General features: G+C 38.4%; 1 protein-coding gene across 3 annotated transcripts in view; it reads right to left on the bottom strand.

The window, feature by feature from the left end:
- Window positions 1-3,412: 3,412 nt before the first annotated feature.
- Window positions 3,413-24,807, bottom strand: part of RSF1 (remodeling and spacing factor 1) — a 165,082-nt gene continuing 143,687 nt past the window's right edge. For all 3 annotated transcript variants that reach the window (XM_059188100.1, XM_059188089.1, XM_059188110.1), the window contains 7 exons: window positions 24,706-24,760; window positions 23,041-23,150; window positions 19,762-19,829; window positions 18,119-18,326; window positions 16,193-16,413; window positions 13,326-13,514; window positions 3,413-10,990 (listed from right to left, as the gene is read on the bottom strand). In XM_059188100.1, the coding sequence (XP_059044083.1) occupies window positions 10,425-10,990; window positions 13,326-13,514; window positions 16,193-16,413; window positions 18,119-18,326; window positions 19,762-19,829; window positions 23,041-23,150; window positions 24,706-24,760 (1,417 nt within the window). In that variant the 3' untranslated portion in view covers window positions 3,413-10,424. The remainder of the gene's footprint in view (window positions 10,991-13,325; window positions 13,515-16,192; window positions 16,414-18,118; window positions 18,327-19,761; window positions 19,830-23,040; window positions 23,151-24,705; window positions 24,761-24,807) is intronic.

Below are 24,807 nucleotides of genomic sequence, written 5' to 3'. Positions count from 1 at the left end.
TTTATATAAAATGTCCAGAACGGGCAAGTCCTTATACACAGAAAGTAGATTAATGGTTGCCAGGGTCTGAGGGGAAGGGGACAATGGTGACTGCCCATAATACTGGGTTTCTTTTGGGGATGATGACAACCTTGTAAATACACTAAGGGCCTTTAAATTGTACATCTTTAAATGGTGACTTTTATGGTACCTGAATTATATCTCAATTTAAAAACCAAGAAGAAAGGTTTTTAAGTGAAATTTGTCAGAACTTTTGTTTTGGAAACCACTGTGCAAACACATCTAGATTATTAGAAGTGGCTGTGTCTCAGAGAGGAAAATCATCACAAAGACTGCTTCCTAGCCCTCTCTTCCCCTTTCATATGCCTTTTCTGGTTGTGGGTTCTTGCCTCTAGCACTGTCCTGATTCTTCTTACAACATCTCCCAGTTAAAACTCCAGCCCTGGGGGCGCCTGGGTGGCTCAGTGGGTTAAGCCGCTGCCTTCGGCTCAGGTCATGATCTCGGGGTCCCGGGATCGAGTCCCGCATCGGGCTCTCTGCTCAGCAGGGAGCCTGCTTCCTCCTCTCTCTCTGCCTGCCTCTCTGCCTACTTGTGATCTCTCTCTGTCAAATAAATAAATAAAATCTTAAAAAAAAAAAAAAAAAAACTCCAGCCCTGCCTTCTGGATCAGTCTGAATCTGAAGCCAACTTTCCAGTTTTCCAAAATTGAGCCAGCTTGCTTCTCTTAAGCCCTAGTTAGTATCGAAATTCCTCCTTGTTTAGGGGTGCCTGGGTGGCTCAGTTGTTAAGTGTCTGCCTTCACCTTGGATCATGGTCCCAGGGGCCTGGGATTGAGTCCCGCATTGGGCTCCCTATTCCATGGGGAGCCTGCCCCTCTCCCTCTCACTGTCTCTCATGAACAAATAAATAAAATCTTAAAAAAAAAAAAAAAGAAAAGAAATATGTGAGAGACAGATTGAATGGAGGACAGGGTGACACTTTTGTTTTCCAGGATAGAGGTTTGTACAGAAAGGAGTATAGAGGGGTAGGAGCCAAATAAGATCACTGAGATGTGAAAACCTATAGGAGGCAAGGGGGAAGGGGCCAGATCGGGGACACAGAAGTGATGTGACAAGCACAGGAGATACCTCGTTCTTGGAGACAGGCTGGAGAGAAGGATGAGTGCTCCAGTGTGAATAAAGTAGCTCTGAAATGGACAAGAAGATTTTTAAGACCTTAAGGAACTCATGCAAAGTTATTGAAGGGTCAAAATGATACAATCATTCATTTCACCCAACATTTAATTTAGTTTCAGTAGAATATTTCATCAGTTTTTTCAAAAGATTTTATTTTATTTGAGAGGGAAAGAGCAAGCAAATGAGCAGTGGGGGGGGGGAGGGGCAGAGAAAGAGGGAGAAGCAGAATCCCTCCTGAGCAGAGGGCCTGACATGTGGCTCAATCCCTGGACACTGAGATCATGACCTGAGCCAAAGGCAGATGCTTAACTGACTGAGCCAACCGATTTTATAATTGTGCTCTTCTCATGGTCCCATATAGTACATCAATTCAGTTTTTAAAAATTCTTCTACATCCTCTGGTCTCATAATCTGAAAGAGATGTGGACTGACAGCCATTCTCTAGACTCACTCAGCTCCAGAAAAGACTCTTTTAAACTCAAGGCTGCCACAGCACTGTCATTTCCATTTAACTCATTCTGTTTAAGATAAATAAACCACTGGGAAAATGTAGCTGGTCGTTCCTTACCAGCACAGATTAGCTTTCAGTCCATTAAGTGAAAATCTGCTTTAAGAAGTTTTTTACCTAAATAGTTAATCAGTATTTTTATAAGTAATCTCTGTGCCCAATGTGGGTCTCAAATTCATGACCCCGAGATCATAGAGTTGCATGCTCCACCTGCTGAGCCAGCCAGATGCCCCAGTTAATCAGTATTTTCTTAAAATATTTTATTTATTTATTTACTTTTTTTTTAAAGATTTTATTTATTTATTCGACAGAGAGAAATCACAAGTAGATGGAGAGGCAGGCAGAGAGAGAGAGAGGGAAGCAGGCTCCCTGCTGAGCAGAGAGCCCGATGCGGGGCTCGATCCCAGGACCCTGAGATCATGACCTGAGCTGAAGGCAGCGGCTTAACCCACTGAGCCACCCAGGCACCCCTATTTATTTATTTACTTGAGAGGAAGAGAGGGAGGGGTGGGGAGAGGCAAGGTAGGAGAAGGAGAAAAGCAGGTGCCTGACATGTGGGGCTCAACCTCACCTTGATCTCACGATCCTGAGATCATGCCCTGAGCTGAAATCAAGAATCAGATGCTGGGCCACCCAGGCGCTCCAATTTATTTATTTTAGAGAGAAAGAGAGCACACAAGCATGAGTAGGGGAGGGCAGTGGGAGTGGGGGAGAGAGAATCTCAAGCAGATGTCCCACTGAGCGCGAAGCCATTTGTGGGGCTGGATCTTACCACCCTGAAATCATTATCTGAGCCAAAAATCAAGAGTTGGTCACCCAACCCAACTGAGCCACCCAGGCATTGCAGTTAATTAGTGTTTTAAATCAGATTTGCAAACAGTGGTGAATTCCACTAATTTGTTTGTTAAAAAGAGAGAGAGAGAGTTCACTGTCAATCTTACTATACCCCAGAATATATAAACATTTGTAGATGAGAATCATACTCAGGATTTTTGCAAGTGCCCCTTAATGTCATCTGGTCCAACCACTTTTCGAATGTATTGATCTGTTACATTGCTGCCAAGTAGCGGTTCAGCCTAAACCTAAACAACCCCTATTGCTGAGAATTCACTTCCAAAGTTGTTATTACAGAACTCTGTAAAAAAGTTTCCCATAGAATAAATAAAAGCTTTTGCCTTTCGGCTTGTGTGCCCTCTGGTCTAGTTCTGTGCTCCCACAGGCCCACACTGAACAAACAAGAACAAGGCCTCTTTAATGAGTCAGTTCTCTAGAAGCTTAAAAGAAATCTTTCAATAGACAGACTTCTAATACCTATAATTCACCTAGCTGGCATACAGCCTTAAAAGTAACTTTGGGCAAATCGATACACTTGCAAATTTACTTTCTTTCTTTCTTTCTTTCTTTTTTAAAAAGACTTCATTTATTTGACAGAGAGAGAGAGAGATCATAAGCAGGCAGAGAAAGGGGGAAGCAGGTTCTCTTCTCAGCAGGGAGCCTGATGCGGGGCTCGATCCTAGGACCCTGAGATCATGACCTAAGTTGAAGGCAGAGGCTTAACCCACTGAGCCACCCAGGTGCCCCTACTTTCTGGATAGTAGAAAACAATTCATTTTCCCCTTAGATGACAAAATTTTCAGGCTTCATCAACTATTGCTGAAAATTCTTAGCCTTCTCTGTGCCATGAAGTTTGAAATAAACTAAGTTTGCAAACACATGATGCTAACTACATCAAATTATTTAAATTTTTTATTATGACAATTGACATATATTAAGTGAAAGAAATGACAGAAGTATTATAATAAAACATTTTGAAAGAAAAAAGTTACACAATTAGGCCAATAGCTATAAAATAGCTTTAGGCCTGGCTTATAACACCAAGAGTTCTGATCAGACTGTAGTGAAACATTGAACATTTCATTAACAAAAAATATTGGCACCAGCCACAACATATTTTGGTTGTCACTTACAAGGAATATTATATTTAAACAAGTACGCACTGCAATTCTAACACACTAGGTGTTCATACACTGCAGTTAACCCCTGAAGCTTTAAGCTACCAGGAATTCCCATATTTTCTATGCACAAAATTTACTTTGTGCATTATTGGAATCACATTTCCAGTTTTCAAATCTCCCCCCCCAACACACACACACACACACATGCAGTACATTATATGTGGCAGAGAGCACTCCAGCTTCCCCTGTTTGACTAACAGCGCGTTCCTGATTACCTCCACAGTTTTATGCCAATCTTGGAGCTTCTGCTTTAGCTCTCATCTCCTAGAAATAAAATAAAGCATTCTGAGACCCTATTCCAGCAATAATTTTTTTATGCATAGGAAAATAAAGCATTTCATATAAGCATGTCTGAAAATCCAAGAGGCATTTGACCAAATACTCCCTGAATCTCAGCTACTATTACTTTAAAATCAAAATGAAATTTAACATATACCATTCACAAATTCTTATCTGGAATTTGTCTTCTTCACCTGGAAATTCATGATTCCCAGGCTTCTCCTCTGAATGGATGAAGCTAGCAAAGAAACGGACAATCCCACATTAGCTGACAATAGATTAAGGTAGTTTAGATAGACACACTTAGATGAATTTAATTAGATGAATTTAATTCTTTATAAGGATACACCTGTGCTATATAGACGAGGAGCTAGAATGGTAAAATTATCAGACAGCAAACATACTGGTGTCTTAATATAAGTCACGGTGAAATGTGCCATGTAAAAGACTGCTAGAATCAGCAACACTACAAGCTTTAAAGATACTTTTCATCAAATGTGGAGAGAATTGGGATTTGAATCTGATATCCCTTCCAGCAGAAAAATATTCCTGTGGCATTAAGTCTACTGAATAACAAGAACCAAATCAAGTAATTCTAGTTTTCCCCTTCTTTTACATACTGAAAAGAAGCCAAGCTCTGCCTCAACCCACCCCGCCTATCCCTGCATGGGACACTCCCTTTCAAGGTATATCCAAAACCTCCCCGGCAGGTTTGGGCAAGCTACAATTCAGATATTAAGAAACTACTTCGCTAAGAGAACAAAATACCAGACCAACATTGAGAATACCCTACTTAGGCATCACGAAAATTGCACACTATAATATGCTGTTAACTGCCAAATTTAGGCTATTATAGCTGTTCCGAAATTGAAAATTCATTTACAATAATATAAACTAGATCCATGTGTGCATGTGTGTGTATGTTTGTGTATATACGTGTTTGTGTATAATTTTCATGCAATGATCTTAAAGCTTTGGAGACAAGGGTTATTAACCGAATTCCAAGGCTTGTCCACATAGCAGTATTGACATGCACCAACTCTGCTAAAGGGTAGGAAAATGAAAAAGACCATGGCACAGATTTTTAAACAATTTTAGGTTTAATTACATATGCACCTGTAGATGTTCTAGCATAAACACAATTGTAAAAATCTACAACCTATTTTAGGGTATTTTTCCACCTCCCAACCCTTAGAAGCTGTACAGTTATATAAAAAATGTGACTCTCAAGCAAAATAAACTTTTTTTTTTTTGCAACATACAAAATAAGTTAAATGATTCAGAAGGTCTTGAGCCATTAAGTATCCCAATGACTGTGTTCTGGCCATCCATAAGCATGACATGCAGCTCCTGGTCTATGACCAGAACTCAATAAATACAGGTCAAACAAAACCCCAAACACTTAAATTAGATTTCTTTAGAAAGTGATGAAAGTCAAGAAAATATATAATTAGGGTTAACAATTCCATTCTTAACTTACATCATCCAGTGGCAAAATGAACAAGGCAGGTCACTCAGTCCTTAGTGCATTTACTAGCTTGTACCGGTTTGGCAAAAAACAAAAATGTAGTTCCTTTAAATGTTTTTTCTCATTCAAAATGTCTAAGGAGCTTAATTAATAAATTTCTATTCATCTAATAATTTGTTATGCCCTCTCATATAACTTAAGCATAGGATAGATCTATCTTAAAAGTTACTAAAATAAAAATAACATTTTCATTAACTGAAATCACCATTTCCCAGAATGAAATTGTAAAAATATAAAATGAAAAAAAAAATTGAGCTCACATGACCAAAATGAGGGGAAAAATATCCACTACTGGGGTCCTATTCTAATCAATTTCTGAGAGGGTTTATGCAAACAAAAGGAGCATTGTATAATCTAAAGTGGTTCTATACCAAGCACACTACAGTTTGGCTTATGAAGACTGCTTGCTTGCTAGGGAATGACTCTTCGATGTATATTACATAATTACTTAGCAATTCTTGGCACTGAAAAAATGATAAATGATATTTAAATTGAAGTGAAATATCTTGAAAACAAATTATTACATGTACACATAACACAATAACCCAGTTTAAATACACTGATAGCAAAGGGCCTTGTCTTTTCGGATTGGTATAAAAATAAGACAATCAGCAGCTGAACTGCCACTTGCAAAGTAGGTTTACAGGTACACACTGGGAATGGTGGATAAAATAGGAATGGATTTTGTTCTAAGAAGGTCTAATAATATTAAGCAGGGGATAGGTAGATTATAGCAGATATGCAGTCTTGGCATTCTTACTTCTTAGGGAATCAGTAATATTTTCTTAGAGTATCAAATCAAGAAGAGGAACTTCACTATTTTTTTCTAGACCTTCTGTAATTAAATGTTCTAAATTTCACATCAGTCACAATTATTCGTCTTATGTCTTTTTGCGATGTCAGTGATTTCAAAGGATTCATTTTTAATTGCTAACATCTAAAGTATGTATATACATATTAATTTATATATATACATACAAATATGTATGTTCTATTTTTTAAAGAAGATCTGGGTCTGTGAATACTTGTTCTATAGCTGTGAAGCAATCCCGGACCTGTTTCACTGTGTTGGTGAAGGGCAGAATTCACAACTTTTTCTGAATATTCAATTAATAGATTCCTTGGGTCCCTTCCAGTCATATGGTAGAACTAGCGCATGGTTAACATTGCTCATCCCCACAAACATAAGCTAAAAAGGCATTCTTTGTGACAAAGTAAATTCCATCAATTCCATTTAAAAACTCCCAACATTTTCCCACTATTTTACCCTGAAGCAAGTAATGCCTACATTTTTCTTAGTATATATACTTTGCTTAGATGCATACTATGGTATGGGCTCTACCAACCAAAACGTGAAAACTGGAGTTTGGAATATCCTTTTAAAATTTGTTTGTTTAAAAATGTTTTTTTCAACAACATTTTTAGCATCCTAAGTCCTTGGTTCTTTGGCAGGTCATATTAAAAAAAAAAAAAAAAAAGACTATCAGTAGACAGGAATTTATTCTAAACAAAACTCCTCTTTATTATCTGCATATGCAACCTTGACCAGCTGGAAAAACAAATGTCAAGGAAACCCAACCTTAATGTTATCTAGTTAACTCTTGAAAAGCTCTCTGCCATCATTCTCTAATAATGTGCCAACAATGGAAAATGTTTTACAACACCCTATTTCATTGACACAAGTCTACAAAACCAAAATGTGTATTTTCAGTCTGAGTTCCTTTCATGTATTTTAATTCAAAGCTTCTGCTTTGTGAAAATTTGGCTACTTTTCAAACTTTTACAGAAATGCGAACTAAATATTCTGCGCACTAAACTACATCTCCCCTTAATACACATGCTAGACTGTGCAGTATGACGCTGGGAGTCCACCTGTATTTCAAAAAAGGATCCAAGTACGAAAGCACTCTATTATATGGCAGCTACAGATGGATCTAGATCCACGGTTAGTACTTTGAGGATCCAAGATGTTCGAAATTCTAGATGAACTGCTGCTTTCCTATACTCTGTCCAGTTCCTAATGACTGAATTAAATCTTTGGATACAGGACATTTACTTTTTTTTACATTTTTTTTTTAACTTCTTCAAAGCATGTTCACTTAGTATTTCAGTGAGCTCAAGACTCTATGAAGGACTAAATCTAATCATCAAGCAGCAGAATCGGTTTTGAACTATCCAACATTTAATTGCCCATAATTAACCTGTCTGCATAATAGTTTGTAAGTTCAGCTGCTTGGATTGCACTCTTTGTAGATGAAACAGTAAATTGGCTTAATCAGAATATAAGGTTAGAAGGCAGACATTCATTATCAAGTTCACAAACACTTAATTCAAGTTCGGTAAATTAACAGGCAGCAAAAGTGTTATCATAACCCATGTCAGTGGGACCTATGCTAACTTTACTCTTTACTCTGGTAACAATGACCTTTTGCTCTCTGTAAGAGAAAGGTAAAAAGAATACCTTTATTTCACATTAGGCATCCTGTAAAATAAATAATCTACCCCACTGGATACTTCTTATCACTTGCTTAACAATGGAGTGGTGGAAGCAGGAGCTGGTGTGTCCAGAGGTAGAGACAGCGTACGTGGGAATTTCTACATGGTAGTGGCTTTACCCAGCTGCAGGACTAAAATGGTAGAGGAAGAATGGGGGCGGGGAGGCCCCTCCACACATTCTAACCACTTACCTTTCACTAGTAGGAATCCTTCTATTGACTGCCTGTTGGATAGTTAAAAAGAGTAACTAACATCCTCACCCAACTTTCAAACAAATGAACAAGCCTGGCTAAAAAAAGCTTGGTACGTGAATATGGCTCCTTACGTAACCCTGCTCTGTGTCTGTGATTGTGAGCCCTTCCCTCCCTTCCAGTGGAACACTGTCTCAAAATAAAAAATCACAACTTGCTTGGAACCACATGCTATTGGTGCATCCTATTTTTAGGCTGCTTTCATTATTTTATTTTTTTATACAGATACATATACATTGCTAGAATCAAAGCAAAAATATTAATGGGCAGGTACTACACAACTAAAGTGAAACAAAACAAAACAAAACAAAACAAACAAAAGAACCAACAAATGAAAACAACAGCTATAAACTTTCAAGGCCAAAAGAGAAGATTTAAGGGCAACACCTGTGGAAAGGAAAAGAAGGAATATAAAGTTTCTAGAGAGGTATTTATAATGCAAGTCTAATGCCAGCTTTTTAATAATAAAAAAGAGAAGTGCTTTACTATACACTGACTAGCACATATAATGCTTAATTTGGAAAGAAAAATTAACAAAGTTCCTTGGGCCAGCAGCAGATATGGTGTGTCCATTGCCGGCAACAGACACAACACCGGAACAGAAAAACCCAAATCCCAGGGCAAAAGTATTCACAGAAGTAATGGCTGAAGGCTTCAGAATTTGACAGGCAAGGTTTAATCACAAGTGCTACACTTTGTACAATGTTATTTATGGCTCTGCCTGAAATTTTACAGCTGTAACAGTAACTAAATAAGACAAAGTTCATATTTTAGTGTCAATTACATGTTAGATATTTAGTTATAAACCCCTTTTTCTTGAAACAAAGGGCTTCTCTTTCATGAAAGTGTTGAGATGTTTGAAATGGATGTCATGCCCATTAAGTATATTGGCGGTTCTCAATCAACTCTAGGTTGGTCGTGTGACTATTAATGAATTTTAATAGAAGTCTAATGGCCAAAGGCCAAAACTACATTCAAACCCTGCTAATATATCCAGGCAGATAGGAAATTCCAACGCACACACATACACACACATATACACACACATACATGCTAAAACTCAAACTAAAAACCTCCCAAAGGAACTGCTTTGTTTGTAGACTTCAATTTGAAGTAGATACTAAGGGCAAGAATAGACCAGTTAAAATTCACCTGAAAATCCTTTCCCCGTCATCAAATGTGCTAAAATACCGCTGTCAGCTTAGCATCTCTTCATGTATGTTATGTATAGATGTTTTTCTTTCCAAATGGGATATTTCAGATATTTAAATAGTAAGTGGCCAGAAGATAAGAGTTATACTTGCTGCAAAGTTTACAGTCCACCTTGGCCTAAAGAAAGACCATGCTTATTTCACTAATAACTCTCCATTGATAGGATATTCGAGGCCACCTCATCACCACTGCATAAAGCTGCTTAAAAAAGTTTGCTGCTAGCACAATCTGGTTGTCAAAGCTTCATTATACATTTTACTGTACAAATGTTTTTCAGATGATTTTTTTTTTTTTAAACAAGAAACTCCGCTATAACAGAAACTCAGGTTAGAGTTTTTAATGATGGTGCTTTCTCCATCTCTTCTTTATTAAGTGTGGTTATCTCCAATAGCAAACAAGTTGATATCATGAATGCTGTTACTGAATGACTCATGTATGATGTTATCTACAGTTCTCAAACTGCAACAATACAGACTGGAACTTTTAAACAGTCTGTTCATCATCACCTATGCCATGAATGTTTAAATATAATATATATTTAATATGAAAAAGCTAAAGCACAAGTGCTTTCTCCCACCCCTAATTCTATTTTGGGCCCTCACAGATTCGGAATGCATTCTTATCCACCCTTTTTCACAAAGTCAGGAGAGCTCAGGAAATATAAAGTCAAAAATATACAAATCTTTGTTGTTATTATAATAAGATTTTTTCCATGAATGAAATTACCAAGGACCATGAACTTGGAAAAAGAAAATCAAAAGGAATTTACAGCAATTATTTATCTTCAAAGTTCAAAACTGGTCACTTCACAGAAAGACTTCAGGATTTGTTGAAATTTTTCTTCTAAAAAGTCATTCTGTAGTGGAGTTTTCTAGGAAAAATAAAACAGCTTTTAATAACTGGCCCGCTGGTGTGAGAGCTACCGTGGAATAAATTAGCACAAAAATGGAAAAAAAGTCTTATAACTGTTCACTGTTACAGACATAATCAACAAGGTCAGTCACTCTTAAAAGCTCATCTTCCTCTTCTTCTGGTGCCCCTGCCTCCTGCCCTCCATTTGTCCCATTGGGGGCCAGGCTCGCACTGGCTGTGCTGTTGTCCTTGGGGGTCTGAGGCTTCTCAGCTGGCTTGCCAATCAAGTTCTCAATGGCTTTGCCAGGACTCTGTCCATTGGTGGAAGGCAAGTCCACTAAGCTATAGTCCAAAGGGCTCCCCACCTTGCCTACATTTTCAAAGTCCTCTTCCTCATCGCTGTCTATCCGGTAGGGCTTCTTGGTGCTCTCCTGTTCTGTGGGCAGGACCCTGGGCTGGCTGTCCTGGGCAGGCTGATCTGCATCTCCATGAGCATTGTCACAACTCTCCTCCTCGTCTGTCTCAATCCGGTGCAGCCGTTTTCGAGATGGTTTGCCTTCTTCTTCCTCATCTGCTTCTGAATACTCATCTGTGCTTCGACCTCGCTTGCGAACTGACCGCTTTGATTCTTTAGCTAGCTCATCATCTTCAGAGTTCTTGGACATATAGCTCTCTAGAATAAACAGCACATTTAAGCCATCGACACAGTTAACGATAACAGATTTACAAGTAATTTTCCTTTTCCTCCCCATATTCACCCCATATCCTGCTTGCAGACTTGCCCATGTATCCTATTTCCCTCCAATAACTGGCCTTATTTCTCCATCCTCTCAGGCCTGTTAACAATCCACAGAATGACCCATAGTGTGTTTTTTAATTAAGATTTTAGGAAAGAACAAAATCCCATTTCTTAGAAAACAAACAGGATGATCCTTAAATTAGATGAAGATAGGGTGGTCACAAACTGAGAAACTCCTATCCACTATCCTTCCAATTATGGAATCATGTATACAGACTGATAAGGAAAGATTAAACTGAGCACCCAACTCTGGGCATCTGAAACAGTGTGCTAACCCCTAACCCGTATTATTAAATGTCCTTCCTTGGCAGTCTTTCAATGTCTTCTTGTTGTCTGTATTTACATCTGGGTGGTCTCACCTAATCTCATGGCTTGGCATCTATATGCTGATGACCTTGTTCTAGACCACCCCTAAATTCCAGACTCATGTATCAACAAACCGCCAACCCAACAACTATGCTGGAATTCCTAAACAGGCATTTCAAACCTGGTATGTCATGAACCAAGGTCCTACACTTCTGCCTCAAACCTGCACTGCTCTGGTCTCCCTGGTCCGAGTCACCGGCAGCTCTAGTGTTCTAATCACTTAGTCATATTTTGATTGTTTTCTTTCTCCCATCTAACCAAACAGTAAATCCTCTTTGTCTACCTTCACAAGGTAGCCCTTTCACCCCTTCTACTCCTTTCCTACCACTGTCCTAGTCTCACCCACCATCACCTCTTACTGGGCCTGTTTCAGTGAGTTCCCAATAGGTCTTCTACATTCTGCCCTTCTCCCCTTAAATTTATTCATAACACAGCTACCACAGCAAATTAACATATAAGTCAGATCATATCACTGCTCTGCTCAAACTCCTCTAATTATTTCTCTTCTCACAGAGAATAAACTCCAAAGTTTATACTATACAATGGCCTACCATGCTATCCCATATGGTAGTCACTAATCACGTGTAGCTATTGTAAATTTAAATAAAACTTGATTTACAAAGTGTTTACACAAACAGGTGGCTGTAGTTGTGGACTACTCTCTTCGTGTTGGGACCCCTGCTGATCTCTTATCATCTCACGCAATTCTTCCCTTCAATCATTCTCTTTCCACCACCCTGGCCTCCTTTTTCTCCATTCCTGAACGCCCCAGTCACAAAGCTGCCTCCAGGCGTTCACGTTAGTTGCCCCATCTGCCTGTATCACTCTTGTTTCAGATAAATGCATGACACACACCAACATTATGCCAGGTCTTTACTCAAATGTGGTCTTCTTAATGAGGAGTTCCTGTGGTGCCCTATGTGAGATCCCAGTCACTCTTCCCAACCCAGCTCCTCTTTCAATCCTTTATTCTTCCACACAGCATTTATCCCCACCTAATACAGCATCCGTTCTACTTACTTATCTTGATTATCTCTCCCCCTAATTAAAATAAGGGTTACATGGGAGTTACAGATTTTTGGCTGTTCTGTTCACTTTTCCAGTCACAGTGCCTAGAATAGTGACCAGTGCAGTATTTGTTTTTTAATAGTTGAATTACTGAATTTGTTTATCTTTAATGACACATGAAGATAAATACACACAATCAGATGTTCATCTCCTTTCTTTAGTCTCCCATGTTCAATTATTTCTTCCCTTTCTTTCCTGCCTGGGCTCAAACTTAACTGATAAGGATCTTTGAAATCTTCAAGACAGATAATAAATAATGGAGAATTATGTAAAGGTTAGAATCATTTAAAAGAACTGGAATAACCACAAGACTAAATGGGTATCACGAATTCACATTTTAGAGCTTTTCCTATACTCCTGGCATGGAGCACAGCTAAAACTATTAAGAAATAAAACCAACTGAAGCACACCAAGTTGGAAAGAGACAGCAGGTCCCTGTATTTGCAACTGTTTAATTATCTGGGGAATAGGTTATCTCAAAATGAGGCCCATGAATAATAAGGGAGCAGAAGAATTCTTGCTCAGATCTTAATTTTCCAAGACTTGTCTATCTCAATGAAAAATTATTACAATGGAGATATTAAAAATTAGTATCTTATCAAGTATCATTTATTTTAACTGTAAAGGGATTGGGCAAAAAATAATGGATTTTATCTCAAAGATATCACTGCTTATTACTGAATTTCTACGAAATGTTACAGAACCACAATCCTGAGTTTATAGCTTCTATTAATGCCTTGTCCAAACTTCTATAAATTGGAGATCTACTCCTTACCTTCACTCTCTGAGCTGGAAAGCCTACGCTTGTGAACTCGTCTGATTTCTTTCCCACGTCGTAAACTCTTCTGGGAACCATCACTTTCGGAATCTTCTTTGTAGTTAATTTGTCTTTTCTGGTTCCTCCTTGACCGCCTCCGCCGAGTTTCTACAAAATCATCACTAAAATCATCGCTAAAATCACTTTCTGTTCAAGAAAAAAGAAATAACAAAATGCAAGTCTATTAAAGAGAAATGTAATTAGCCTAGGTTATAAAAATGTAAAGCTCTTAGTAAGTAGGATTCAGTAATAACAATTTTTAAGTTAATAATAATAGTTTTAAGTCGCCCTTTTCATGGGGCTCAAACTCACAAGCCCAAGACCAACAGTCACATACTCTACTGACTGAGCCAGCCAGGCACCACTCACTGTAAGTCTCTTATTTTCCTCTTAGTAGTATGAGTAAATGTGTAGGGGTCTTTAATCCCAAAGCTCACTAATGTTTCTTATTAGCAGCCACTGTTTGGGAGTAGATGTTTTACACGATCTTTAGCTCATTCAACCTAAAGCTACCCATCCAGCTATATAGCTGCTCTTTTTTTTTTTTTTTAAAGATTTTATTTATTTATTTGACAGAGAGAAATCACAAGTAGATGGAGAGGCAGGCAGAGAGAGAGAGGGAAGCAGGCTCCCTGCTGAGCAGAGAGCCCGATGCGGGACTCGATCCCAGGACCCTGAGATCATGACCTGAGCCGAAGGCAGCGGCTTAACCCACTGAGCCACCCAGGCGCCCGATAGCTGCTCTTCTTGGTGACTATTTGGTTACTATTCTGCCTCAAAATAACCTGTTGTTCCCAAGTGTACAGATGTCTGGTACAGTTATAACTTCACAATGTACTGCACAGATTAAAATCTCTAATCCCAGAAAACTGACAAACCTGTTTTAAAGAAGTATAGAGTTGGGAGTTACAGTTCTTGCTTCCCCACGGAAATCAAATCTGCTAACTATAGTACACAGGGCTACCTCAGCTCTCAAAGTGTTGTTACACAGCACTATCCTTACCATCTCTGCATAGTAAACCAGAGACTATGACCTTGTGTTAGAGCAGTTTTTCAGGGGTGCTAACGAATTCCACTGAATTATCACATCTAGCTTTGAATGAATTTCGAACATTTCAAAATGGCTCACCAACAGTCTGAAGAAGTCCCTACTGGCCAAATCTGGGAAAAACTGAGCCTACATAATGGTGATAACATATTATATCCACAGACTAAAATAAGAATCCACAAGTATATACTGATATAAAGAAATATATAGGGGAAAAGGGAAAGCACTTTCTTAAAGAACACCAAATTATAAATATAAAAGGGATGATAGAGCCAGGAAATCATTAATGAATGCTAAAACTATGGATGAAACATCTAAAAAGAAATGGTATATAAATAGTTTCAAAATGCCCACCTACAAATTATTGTTAATTCTAAAGGGAAAACTATCGGAGACCTGGAGAACATATATTAGTTCTGTGATATTCCTGCTGAAAAATATATAATCTAAATCTAATCATAGTAAACAAACAAAAAAAAAACCCTGACTGGGGGACATTTTACAAATTAACTAGTGTGTATTCTTCAAAAATGTCAGGATCAATAAAGACAAGGTTTGAGGAATATTTTAGATTAAAGGAGACTAGACTTCGGCTCAGGTCATGATCCCAGGGTCCTGAGATCGAGCCCCACATCGGGCTCTCTGCTCAGCAGGGAGCCTGCTTCCTCCTCTCCCTCTGCCTGCTTCTCTGCCTACTTGTGATCTCTATCTGTCAAATAAATAAATAAAATCTTTTTTTTTTAAAAAAAAAAAAGGAGACTAGAGACATGAATAAATGCAATGTGTACTCCTGGATTAGATCCTGGACTAGAAAAAAATTGATAGGACAATTTTGGGATACCTGATGAAATCTTAATGTATACTATTAATCAGATAAAGTAATATACCCATGTTTTATTTAATTATTTTTAAAGATTTTATTTATTTGTTTGAGAGAAAGATAAAGAGAGAGAGAGCACGCACGAGCAAGGGGAGAGGAAGGGGCAGAGAGAGAGGGAGAAGCAGACTCCCCTGCCAAGCAAGGAGCCTGATGTGGGACTCTGTCCCACACCCTGAGAAAATGTCCTGAGCCAAAGGCAGGTAACTGACTGAGCCACCCAGGCACCCTTCAATGTTTTAAAATATCTGATTTTGATAATTCTACTATGGTTATACAATATATGAAACCAAAAAACCCGTAAGCCCAGCCAGGTGAAGGATATAATACTCCTTCCTAGCTGTGACATTTCCTCAGTGAGAGGACAGCTACCTTTCTGCCAATCCTATCTGTTCTTTTAGGTGCTAGGCCTGTCACTATTTATTCAATTAATAGGGATAAACATAAAATATAAGAACATCAACTACTACTAATTTATAAAACGAATGAATCATTCACTGATAGTGATCTAAGTGTTAGAAATAACTGGTGAACCTTCTCTTTCCAACTGTTAGGTATCTGAGAAAAATGTTCTCAGCTTATTGAGAATGAGTCCAAAAAAACTCTATGAAGATAAAAGTCTAGGGGCACCTGGGTGGCTCAGTGGGTTAAGCCTCTGCCTTCAGCTCAGGTCATGGTCTCAGGGTCCTGGGATCAAGCCCCACATTTGGATCTCTGCTTGGTAGGGAGCCTGCCTCCTCCCTCCCTCTCTTGCTGCCTGCCTCTCTGCCAACTTATGATCCCCGTCTCTCTGTCAAATAAATAAATAAAATCTTTAGGGGACAAAAAAAACCCAAAACCTCTTAACTCCAGAAGTTCTAAGAATTGAGTTGGTGTGATATGGGTACAAATATTTTTTACCAGAGTCTCTACTGTTCTCTTCAGACTCCTCCTCTTCATCATCATCAGAGTACTTTTTCTTTGGGGTCTTTCTTCGCAAACGCCTGCTTTGCCTCATTGGCCGGGAGGGATGTCGCCTCAGTCTCCGGCTACAGAAGTCAGTGTCGCTGTCATCATTAGATGGTGGGTCTTCTTCACTTTCATCTGGGTTTTCATCAGATACAACAAACTCATCTTGAGATCTGTCCAAGAGAAACCAGATGAATTATGATTCTGAGTTCAAATTCTAACAAGTCCAATGAATCATTGAGTAATGGTTAATGTAAAACATCTGGATAATTCTATCAATTTGTCTGTTAATAAAATGGAGAAAGGTCTTGCCATCTATTTTTCTCTTCAGAGAAGTTAAGAAGATGAAATGATGCTGATTTTTGTACATAAATTTCTTTGGCATCTTGGGATGTCCCCCACATGCCTTAAATTTAACATGTCCAAGGAGAACTCATTATTTCCTAACCTATTCCTCTCTTCTGTTTCCAAGTCTTATATTTAGAACTATTACCTATCCAGTAACTCAGACCAGAAACCTGGTACTTTTCCTAATTTCTCCCATCTAATCAATTATTGATTTCTGAGTCACCCTTTTTTTTTTTTTTTAAAGATTTTATTTATTTATTTGAGAGAGAGAGAGAGAATGAGAGAGGGAGAAAGCATGAGAGGAGAGAGGTCAGTGGGAGAACACTTAACCGCTGAGCAGGGAGCCCAATGTGGGACTTGATCCCAGGACTCCAGGATCATGACCTGAGCTGAAGGCAGTCACTTAACCAACTGAGCCACCCAGCTGCCCTCTGAGTCACCCTCTTAAAGATACTATGTCCAACCTGATCCCTCTTCTCTGTCGGACACTCATCTCTCACCTAAACCACTATAGCAATTGCCCAGGGAGTCCCTCTAGTCACTAGATTCATTTCCCCTCCAGATAGCGTCCAAATGAATGTCAGGATGAATTTTTCTGAAACATAAACCTAATTAGCCTGATGCTTAAAAACCCATCCATGGGCTTTCATCATCTTCAGGGTAAGAGTGCGAACTCCCGTGCATGACAAATTGCTCCATCATCTGGTTCCTTTTTATCTTTTAGCCACATCTCCAGCTAGGCACTCTCTACTTCTTCCTCATATTCTTGCCACCCTGACATACCAGGAGCTTCCTAAATATTCCATGATGTCTTTATGCCTTGCTGTCTTCAACACGTGACTGCTCTTAGGGTACCCTCTTTCTCATCCCATTGTAAAATCTCAAACTCACTGATTTGCCTAATTTTTCTTTCTTCAAATTTCAGATCAAGCTTTATTTCCACTCTAAGGCTTTCTTTGAACTCTCTAAATTTATCAAACTTTTCCTTTATACCCTAACCTAAGTTAGGGTTAACTTTACCTACATTTTAGTAGCAATGACACAGAATGACTTTTTTGTGGTTTTCAAGTTTGTTTCTCCCACTAACAATCTGAGAGGAGAAACTCTGCAGTACTGTTTCAACACTTGGTCTGCAGGAAAAATCCTTCCTGATCTTCCGCACTGGATTACCTGCCCCAACCCAAACCTCTGTGGATCACCAGAGAATAGCACCTAATCACCTGAACTTAATTCTCACATTTGACTAGGAACCTCTCAAGGACATGTTGGCAGAAGGTGGCATGGAGATGCACAGCAAATGAATGCTTGATTCCAGTTAATAAAATGTAAACACGGTTTTGAATATTAAATGTATTAATCTAAAAAAAACCAAGATCCGTAGTCTTGAATCGGTTTTAAATAGCCTGAAAATAAAAAGAGATCGTCCATGTGCACGAAGGACCAAAGCCCCGTCACAACCTGGCTGAGCTTCTCTTCGAGCCCCATTTAAGCCTGTATCTAGGGAATGGGATCTGCTGGCAAACCACACACCCGTCGCTGATCTTGAATTCATCCTCACTCTCTTCTTCATCCAGGTTGCTGTCACTGTCCAGATCATTTAGGCGCCGGCGTTTCTTCCGGCGTGCAGCAGCTGCCCTCTGGGGTCGTTTATTTTCCTTTCTTTCTTCATCCAAAATAGTAGAGATGTCTTTCCCACGGTGACCTGTGATGGTGGAGATATCTTTTCCTCGGCCAGCTCCTGAGTTTGGGGGTGGGAGGAGGGTGAGAGGTGCGATAAGGGGAATAAAGGGAGGAAGAGAGATGACAGTACATTTATTAAAAGCTTCTCTTTAATATCTAGAGCGGTCCTTGTTCATGTTTAGGCTCATTTATTTTTTTCCTAGAAATAATTGGTTTTCTCACAACTTCAACTGACAGAGCTCTCATCAAGAGAATTTTTGCACATGTTTAGTCTACTAAGTGGAAGTTCACCATGTAAAGAACTTTTTAAAAAATTTGATATATTTTGCATACTATATAACATTCACCCTTTAAAAGTGTATGGTTCAGAGGTTTTTAGTAGTCACAAAGTTGTACAACTATCACCACTAACAAATTCCAGAACATTTTTATCAACCTCAAAGGAAACCTCATACCTATTAGCAATCACTCAAGAATCTCTTCTTCAAAATTGTCTTTGGACATGGCTTTAGAAAGAGACCAATCTGTTTTAACTGTGTGTGCAGGACAGAAAAGATGAGAATCCTGCAGCAAAGCTGTCAATAAGGTGCAGAGCCCTGGAAAAGCTGGTGAGTTCTTCAGACAGCCTACTTACTACTAATCCTCCTCAGAGGTTTCCTAAGTATGAATGGAAACCACAATGCTCCATACTAGAGCACTGGTAATTCTCTATGTCATTCTCCTTAATTTACCTTCAAACCCTTCTGTTTTTATGTCACCTGTTAAAGACTATGGAATTAATAAACTGATTTTTAAAAGGTTGATCTAAAGCAATCATTCAGATTCAGATTATCCATAATTTTTAAGATTCTGTATTTGTAGTGATCTAAACATAAACAACAAGAAAGTTTAAGCAGGTTTTCTTTTTTTAAAAAAGATTTTATTTATTTATTTGACAGACAGAAATCACAAGTAGGCAGAGAGGCAGGCACAGAGGATGGGGGGGAAGCAGGCTCCCTGCTGAGCAGAGAACCTGATGCGGGGCTCCATCCCAGGACCCTGGGATCATGACCTGAGCCAAAGGCAGAGGCTTTAACTCACTGAGCCACCCAGGCGCCCCTTAAGTGGATTTTCTATTTGGAAGCAGAAGTAAATTTTTTAATCTACACAGGAACATTTACATTTTATATCAGGTCATAAAACTGCTTAAAAAATAATTAGTAAGATCTGAGTCTACCCATTGACACTATGTCCACAAATTATTTTGAATCTCAGACATTTAACATCAGTAGAGAATAAAAAAATTTATATGCTTACTGCTCTAATCAGTGTTGTTTTTCTGTCTTTTTTTGAAAAGTAATCTCTATGCCCAATGTGGGACTTGAACTCACGACCCCGAGAGATAAAGAGTCACATGCTCTACTGACTGAGCCAGCCAGGTGCTCCTAATCAGGGCATTTTAAGTTAACTTATTGGCCAACTCATACGAAGAAGAGGGAATGATAAACACATACCTCCTCCATCAGCTTCTTTGATATCATCTTCTATAGCTTCATCGATTGCTTCATCAAATTCATCAAATCTAAAATATATACAACAAGCACATCACAGCCCGACCTGGTACATGGGTTAGGAGGAGTTGCCTCTGAAATGAAAAAGGCCTGAATATAAAAATGCTCTCTGCCACTTCGGGGCTGTGGGACTTGGACTATACCACTTCACTCCTGTGAACCTCAGTTTCTTTTGTAAATCGGGATCTAACTCATTTTCAAAGATCATCTATACCAGGCATCAGCAACTATTTTGTACAGGGCCCAATAGGAACTCTTCTAGACTCTGTAGACTACACAGTCTCTGCCACACCCACACAGCCCTGTCACTGTGCTGCCATGGAGAATGTAAGCAGACTTTATCCATGGACACTGGGATTTGAATTTCATGTAACCGTCCTAAGATTTTCATCTCTTGGTTCTTTTTTCAATCATTTATACATATAAAAACCATCCCTAGGTCACGGGCTATGGCTATATAAACTGGCAGTGAGCCAGGACCTGCTCCATGGACCAGTTTGCCAACCTCTAACTACACAAATCACACAGCGAAGTAAGTTGAATTAGTGTTCCAGAAGTAATACTAAGTGTGAGAACTACATGATTACGGTCATCGGAGATGATATTACTAATATTTCCAAAATCCATACATAGATGGTCAGAATTTTAGAACTAGGTAAAAGTACTTTTTCTCACAAAGGCCGTTGCCCCCAACTTAAACAAGACAAGTCTAGACGATCCTCAAGATTTCTTCACATACAAAACTCGCTAGACTTTAGACCTGAGGTGACCAAAAGGATAAAGTGGCTTGTCTAAAACTAAGCAAAATATGATCTTTAGTCACATGTGGCGACCTATATTTAAATTAATTAAAACAAAAAATTCTGTTCCTCACCAGGTGGATTTTAAGTGCTCCACGGCTACGTATGGCTACAATTACCAGGCTAGAGAGCAAAGAAAGAGCACCTTTCCGTAACCATAGTAAATCACACTGGACAGTGCTGGATTAAAGGCAGACAATGGATTAACATCAGAGTTTAACAGCCAAATATTTTGTCTTTTCATAAGAAACTCATTATAGCTATGGATTTCCTCTCTAGGAAAAAAAAATCCACATAAACATAAAATTTTATCTCTAATTTCAGAGAAGCCAGAAGTTTCAGGTTAAGAATTCTTCTACAACATAGTATTTAATGGCTATATAGTATTTAATCTTATAGATGTATCATAATTTAAAGTTTACTTCCAATTTTTTCACAATTACAAACACAGCTATGAAAAACAACCTTGCAGCTGTAGCTTAGCTTTTCTTAAATTCTGAGAAAGTAAAAATCTGTGGATCCACTCATTAGGCTAGAATAACAGATACAGATAAAGCCAGATACAGTTAACAGAAAACAACATTTTCTCACAATGGTATGTTTCAGTATAAAGTGGCAAAACAGCCTTTTCCTTTGAATGACTTCTACTTTCTCACTCACTAAAAAACTTGGTTTTCTTTGGACTTACAAAATGGTATCATTAAGAATAAAACATTCCACGCTTGCCTGGAGGATTTGTTATTTTTAACATAAATAAGTAGCCTTGATTTATATCCCAGATGCAGAGCTCTGAATAAGGGATTGGATATGACACTCCACACATCGACTTCAAATTCTATGCTTTCAAGGAAACAGGAACCCATATCCCTATGGGGTCTAGATCTGATAAATTTGCCTTGAGCATAACTCTTCATTGCTTCTTTTACATTTCATCTAAACGCTACCCTTCCTCGGTATTTTATTGTAACTCTACATAACTCTACCTTATCATAACTCTATCATAACTCTTGATGGCCAAGGTTTCACCAAGAGATCTGTTGGACTATACGTCTGTTCTTAGTATTCTTGCTACCAATAAAACTGTTGGCTTTAAAGAGTAGAAAAACTGTTCTCCAAGGGTTGTAGTAATTTATAATATAACCATGAAGTTGATGAATTTTATCATCAATTTTGTTCTAATTCTGAAAAGCAAAATTATTTTCTTGTTCTTTTAATTTAATTTAATTTTTTAAAATATTTTATTTGTTCTTTTAATTTTAATGTGATTACTGAGTAAGGTCAAAAATTAGTTTCATGTTTATTGGTCATTTTTGCTTTTTCTTTCACAAGCACTGATTTGAAACCTTTGCCCATTTTATCAGCCACTATGCATATTTTCTTACTGATTTGTGGGAGCTTTTTAAGTATTTTTTTTAATTTTTTTTTTTAAAGATTTTATTTATTTATTTGACAGAGAGAAATTACAAGTACACTGAGAGGCAGGCAGAGAGAGAGAGAAGGAAGCAGGCTCCCTGCTGAGCAGAGAGCCCGATGCGGGACTCGATCCCAGGACCCTGAGATCATGACCTGAGCCGAAGGCAGTGGCTTAACCCACTGAGCCACCCAGGCGCCCCCGTTTTAAGTATTAAAGATTTTAATGTTTTGTCATGTGTTGCAATTATTTCTTTTAATTAAAAAATTTTTTTTTTGCGTTTGAGAGAGAGAGAGAATGGGAGAGAGCACAAGCAGGGGGAGGGTCAGAAGGAGATGGAAAACCAAACTATATTTACTGATTCTTTCAAAAGACATTTGTGGAGCATTTACTATCTCTTGGTACTATGCTAAAGCTGCCAAGGGTGAAAGAATGTATAAAACAGACCTTCCTTACCTTCATGCTAACAGTCCAGTCAGGGAGAGAAATACTAATTCAGTAACTAAAATCACAATCATTAAAACCATGACAAGTACTTTCTAAGAGAAGAATTGGTTGCCATGAGGGCATATAATAGATTTGGTCAAGAGAAGGGTAACAAGCTGAAAGTAGGAGTGAAATCCTAGGTCGAGTAAAGAGCACACGCAAAGGAGCTGAAAGACGACTGTGGCTGATAATGACAGAGTGAGGGAAAATGTGGATGACACGGAGCTAAAAAGGTAAGTATGGAGCAGACTCTATGGTGCCTGTAGGGGCCTTGTTAAAGGCATCGATCCTTATCCCAAGAGCTAGAGAAATCTGACAGAGTATATTAAGCAGAAGAGGATGACAGGAGCAAATTCACACTCTGAAAGGACCATGCTCTGAAGCCGCAGGATTCTACAGACAGCAAGTAACAAATATATACAAGCAACTAAAGAGCATTATAAAGGGAAAAGCATGTACTTTTGGGTCATTCTGGATAATTAAAAAAGACATTTTACACTTTCACCACTTTCACATATTTCATACCTGTAACTTATACATTTGCGTGTTCTTGTTGATCTCCTTTCAAGTAAGTTTGCTTTGGATTTTTTTGAATCTTTCTTCTTTTCTTCATGATCTTCAGAAAAATCTGGCTCCTGGTTTAAAAATATGGTAACAAACATATAGGTTATTAGGACAAAAAAGAAGATACTTGGAATGAATAGTTTTCTAATGTCTGTCTAGGCAGCACATGTTAAAGTTCCGAAAAAGTGAGGTTATCCCACCCCCCCCCCCCAACAAAATGGAATGAACATGGCAATGCTAAGTAGAGAGATTCAAAAGAATACTGGTGATCAAAGGATGAAGCCCTTCTGTATTAAAATTCTTATGTTTCTGTGAGTTTATAATTAACTCTTTTAAAACAATCATGATGAAGTTTCTCCACTAATAGATTTTTTAACAAATAATTAAATTGAACACATAGAAGATACTCAGAAGATATGCTGAATCAATGAAATAATGGATTTAGAAAAAGAAAGAAGCATGGTGATGTAGTAACCTGTCTTGGTTAGTTAAGCATGTGATTTAATTAAGCCTGAATGAAAGTGTGTACAAAACTAGGAACATTTCTTTATTTTAAATGAAAACCATGTTACATGTACTTTCACTCTTGGGATATCGTTAATGAGAAATTAGACTAATAAATGTAAAACAATATTCCTTCAAAGAAACCAACTGTTAAGAACAGATACTGAGATTTTTAATAAACACTCAGAGCACAGAATTAAAACCCAATCTCCCTAAACTACTCTTTCGTCACTTTCCATAAACAACACATAAAGAAGCTAAAATCTAATTACCCAGTATAATACAGTGTTAAAAAATAAAACCACCCTGGAACATAAACCCCAGAGGGGTAAGCTATATAAATCTGATTTGAATGTGATAGTACATTTTAGGGCTATTAGCATATACGTAATTTTATTTTACTATTACTATTATTTTCTTTAGTAGACTCTACACCCAACATGGGGCTCAAACCTGCAACCCGGAGATCAAGAGCTGCAAGCTCTACCAACTGAGCCCACCAAGCAGTCCAGCATGTACTTAATTTTAATCAGGAGGGAAAATACAGGTGATTTCCTTAAGGTCCTACCATTTCCACCTTTTTTTTTTTTTTAATTTTATTTATTTTTTTGATAAACAGAGATCACAAGGAGGCAGAGAAGCAGGCAGAAAGAGAGGAGGAAGCAGGATTCCTGCCGAGCACAGAGCCCAATGCGGGGTTTGATCCCAGGACCCTGGGATCATGACCTGAGCTGAAGGCAGAGGCTTTAACCCACTGAGCCACCCAGACACCCCAACATATCCACTTTATTTTTTAAATCTTTTTTTTTTTTTTAACATTTTATTTATTTATTTGACAGACAGAGATCACAAGTAGGTGGAGAGGCAGGCAGAGAGAAGGAAGCAGGCTCCTTGCTGAGCAGAGAGCCCAACGCGGGGCTCGATCCCAGGACCCTGGGATCATGACCTGAGCTGAAGGCAGAGGCTTTAACCCACTGAGCCACCCAGGCACCCCAACATTTCCACTTTTAATAAAACAGGTATACTATGTATTTAAAACAATTCACATTACATAAAGTGGGTTAAATTTTAGAACAATTATGGCAGTCTCTTCTTCAAAAATAGTACAAACGAGGAACTTACTTGTGGAGGAATGATGTTTTCAATACTGATACCCACATACACCAAACGTTCTTTCCTTTAAGTGAAAAACAAAAATGCATGCAAAATGAGATTTGCTAAAAA

Source organism: Mustela lutreola, chromosome 1, assembly GCF_030435805.1.
Source record: "Mustela lutreola isolate mMusLut2 chromosome 1, mMusLut2.pri, whole genome shotgun sequence".
NCBI lineage: Eukaryota > Metazoa > Chordata > Mammalia > Carnivora > Mustelidae > Mustela > Mustela lutreola.
This window is presented reverse-complemented; position numbering and strand designations above follow the sequence as displayed.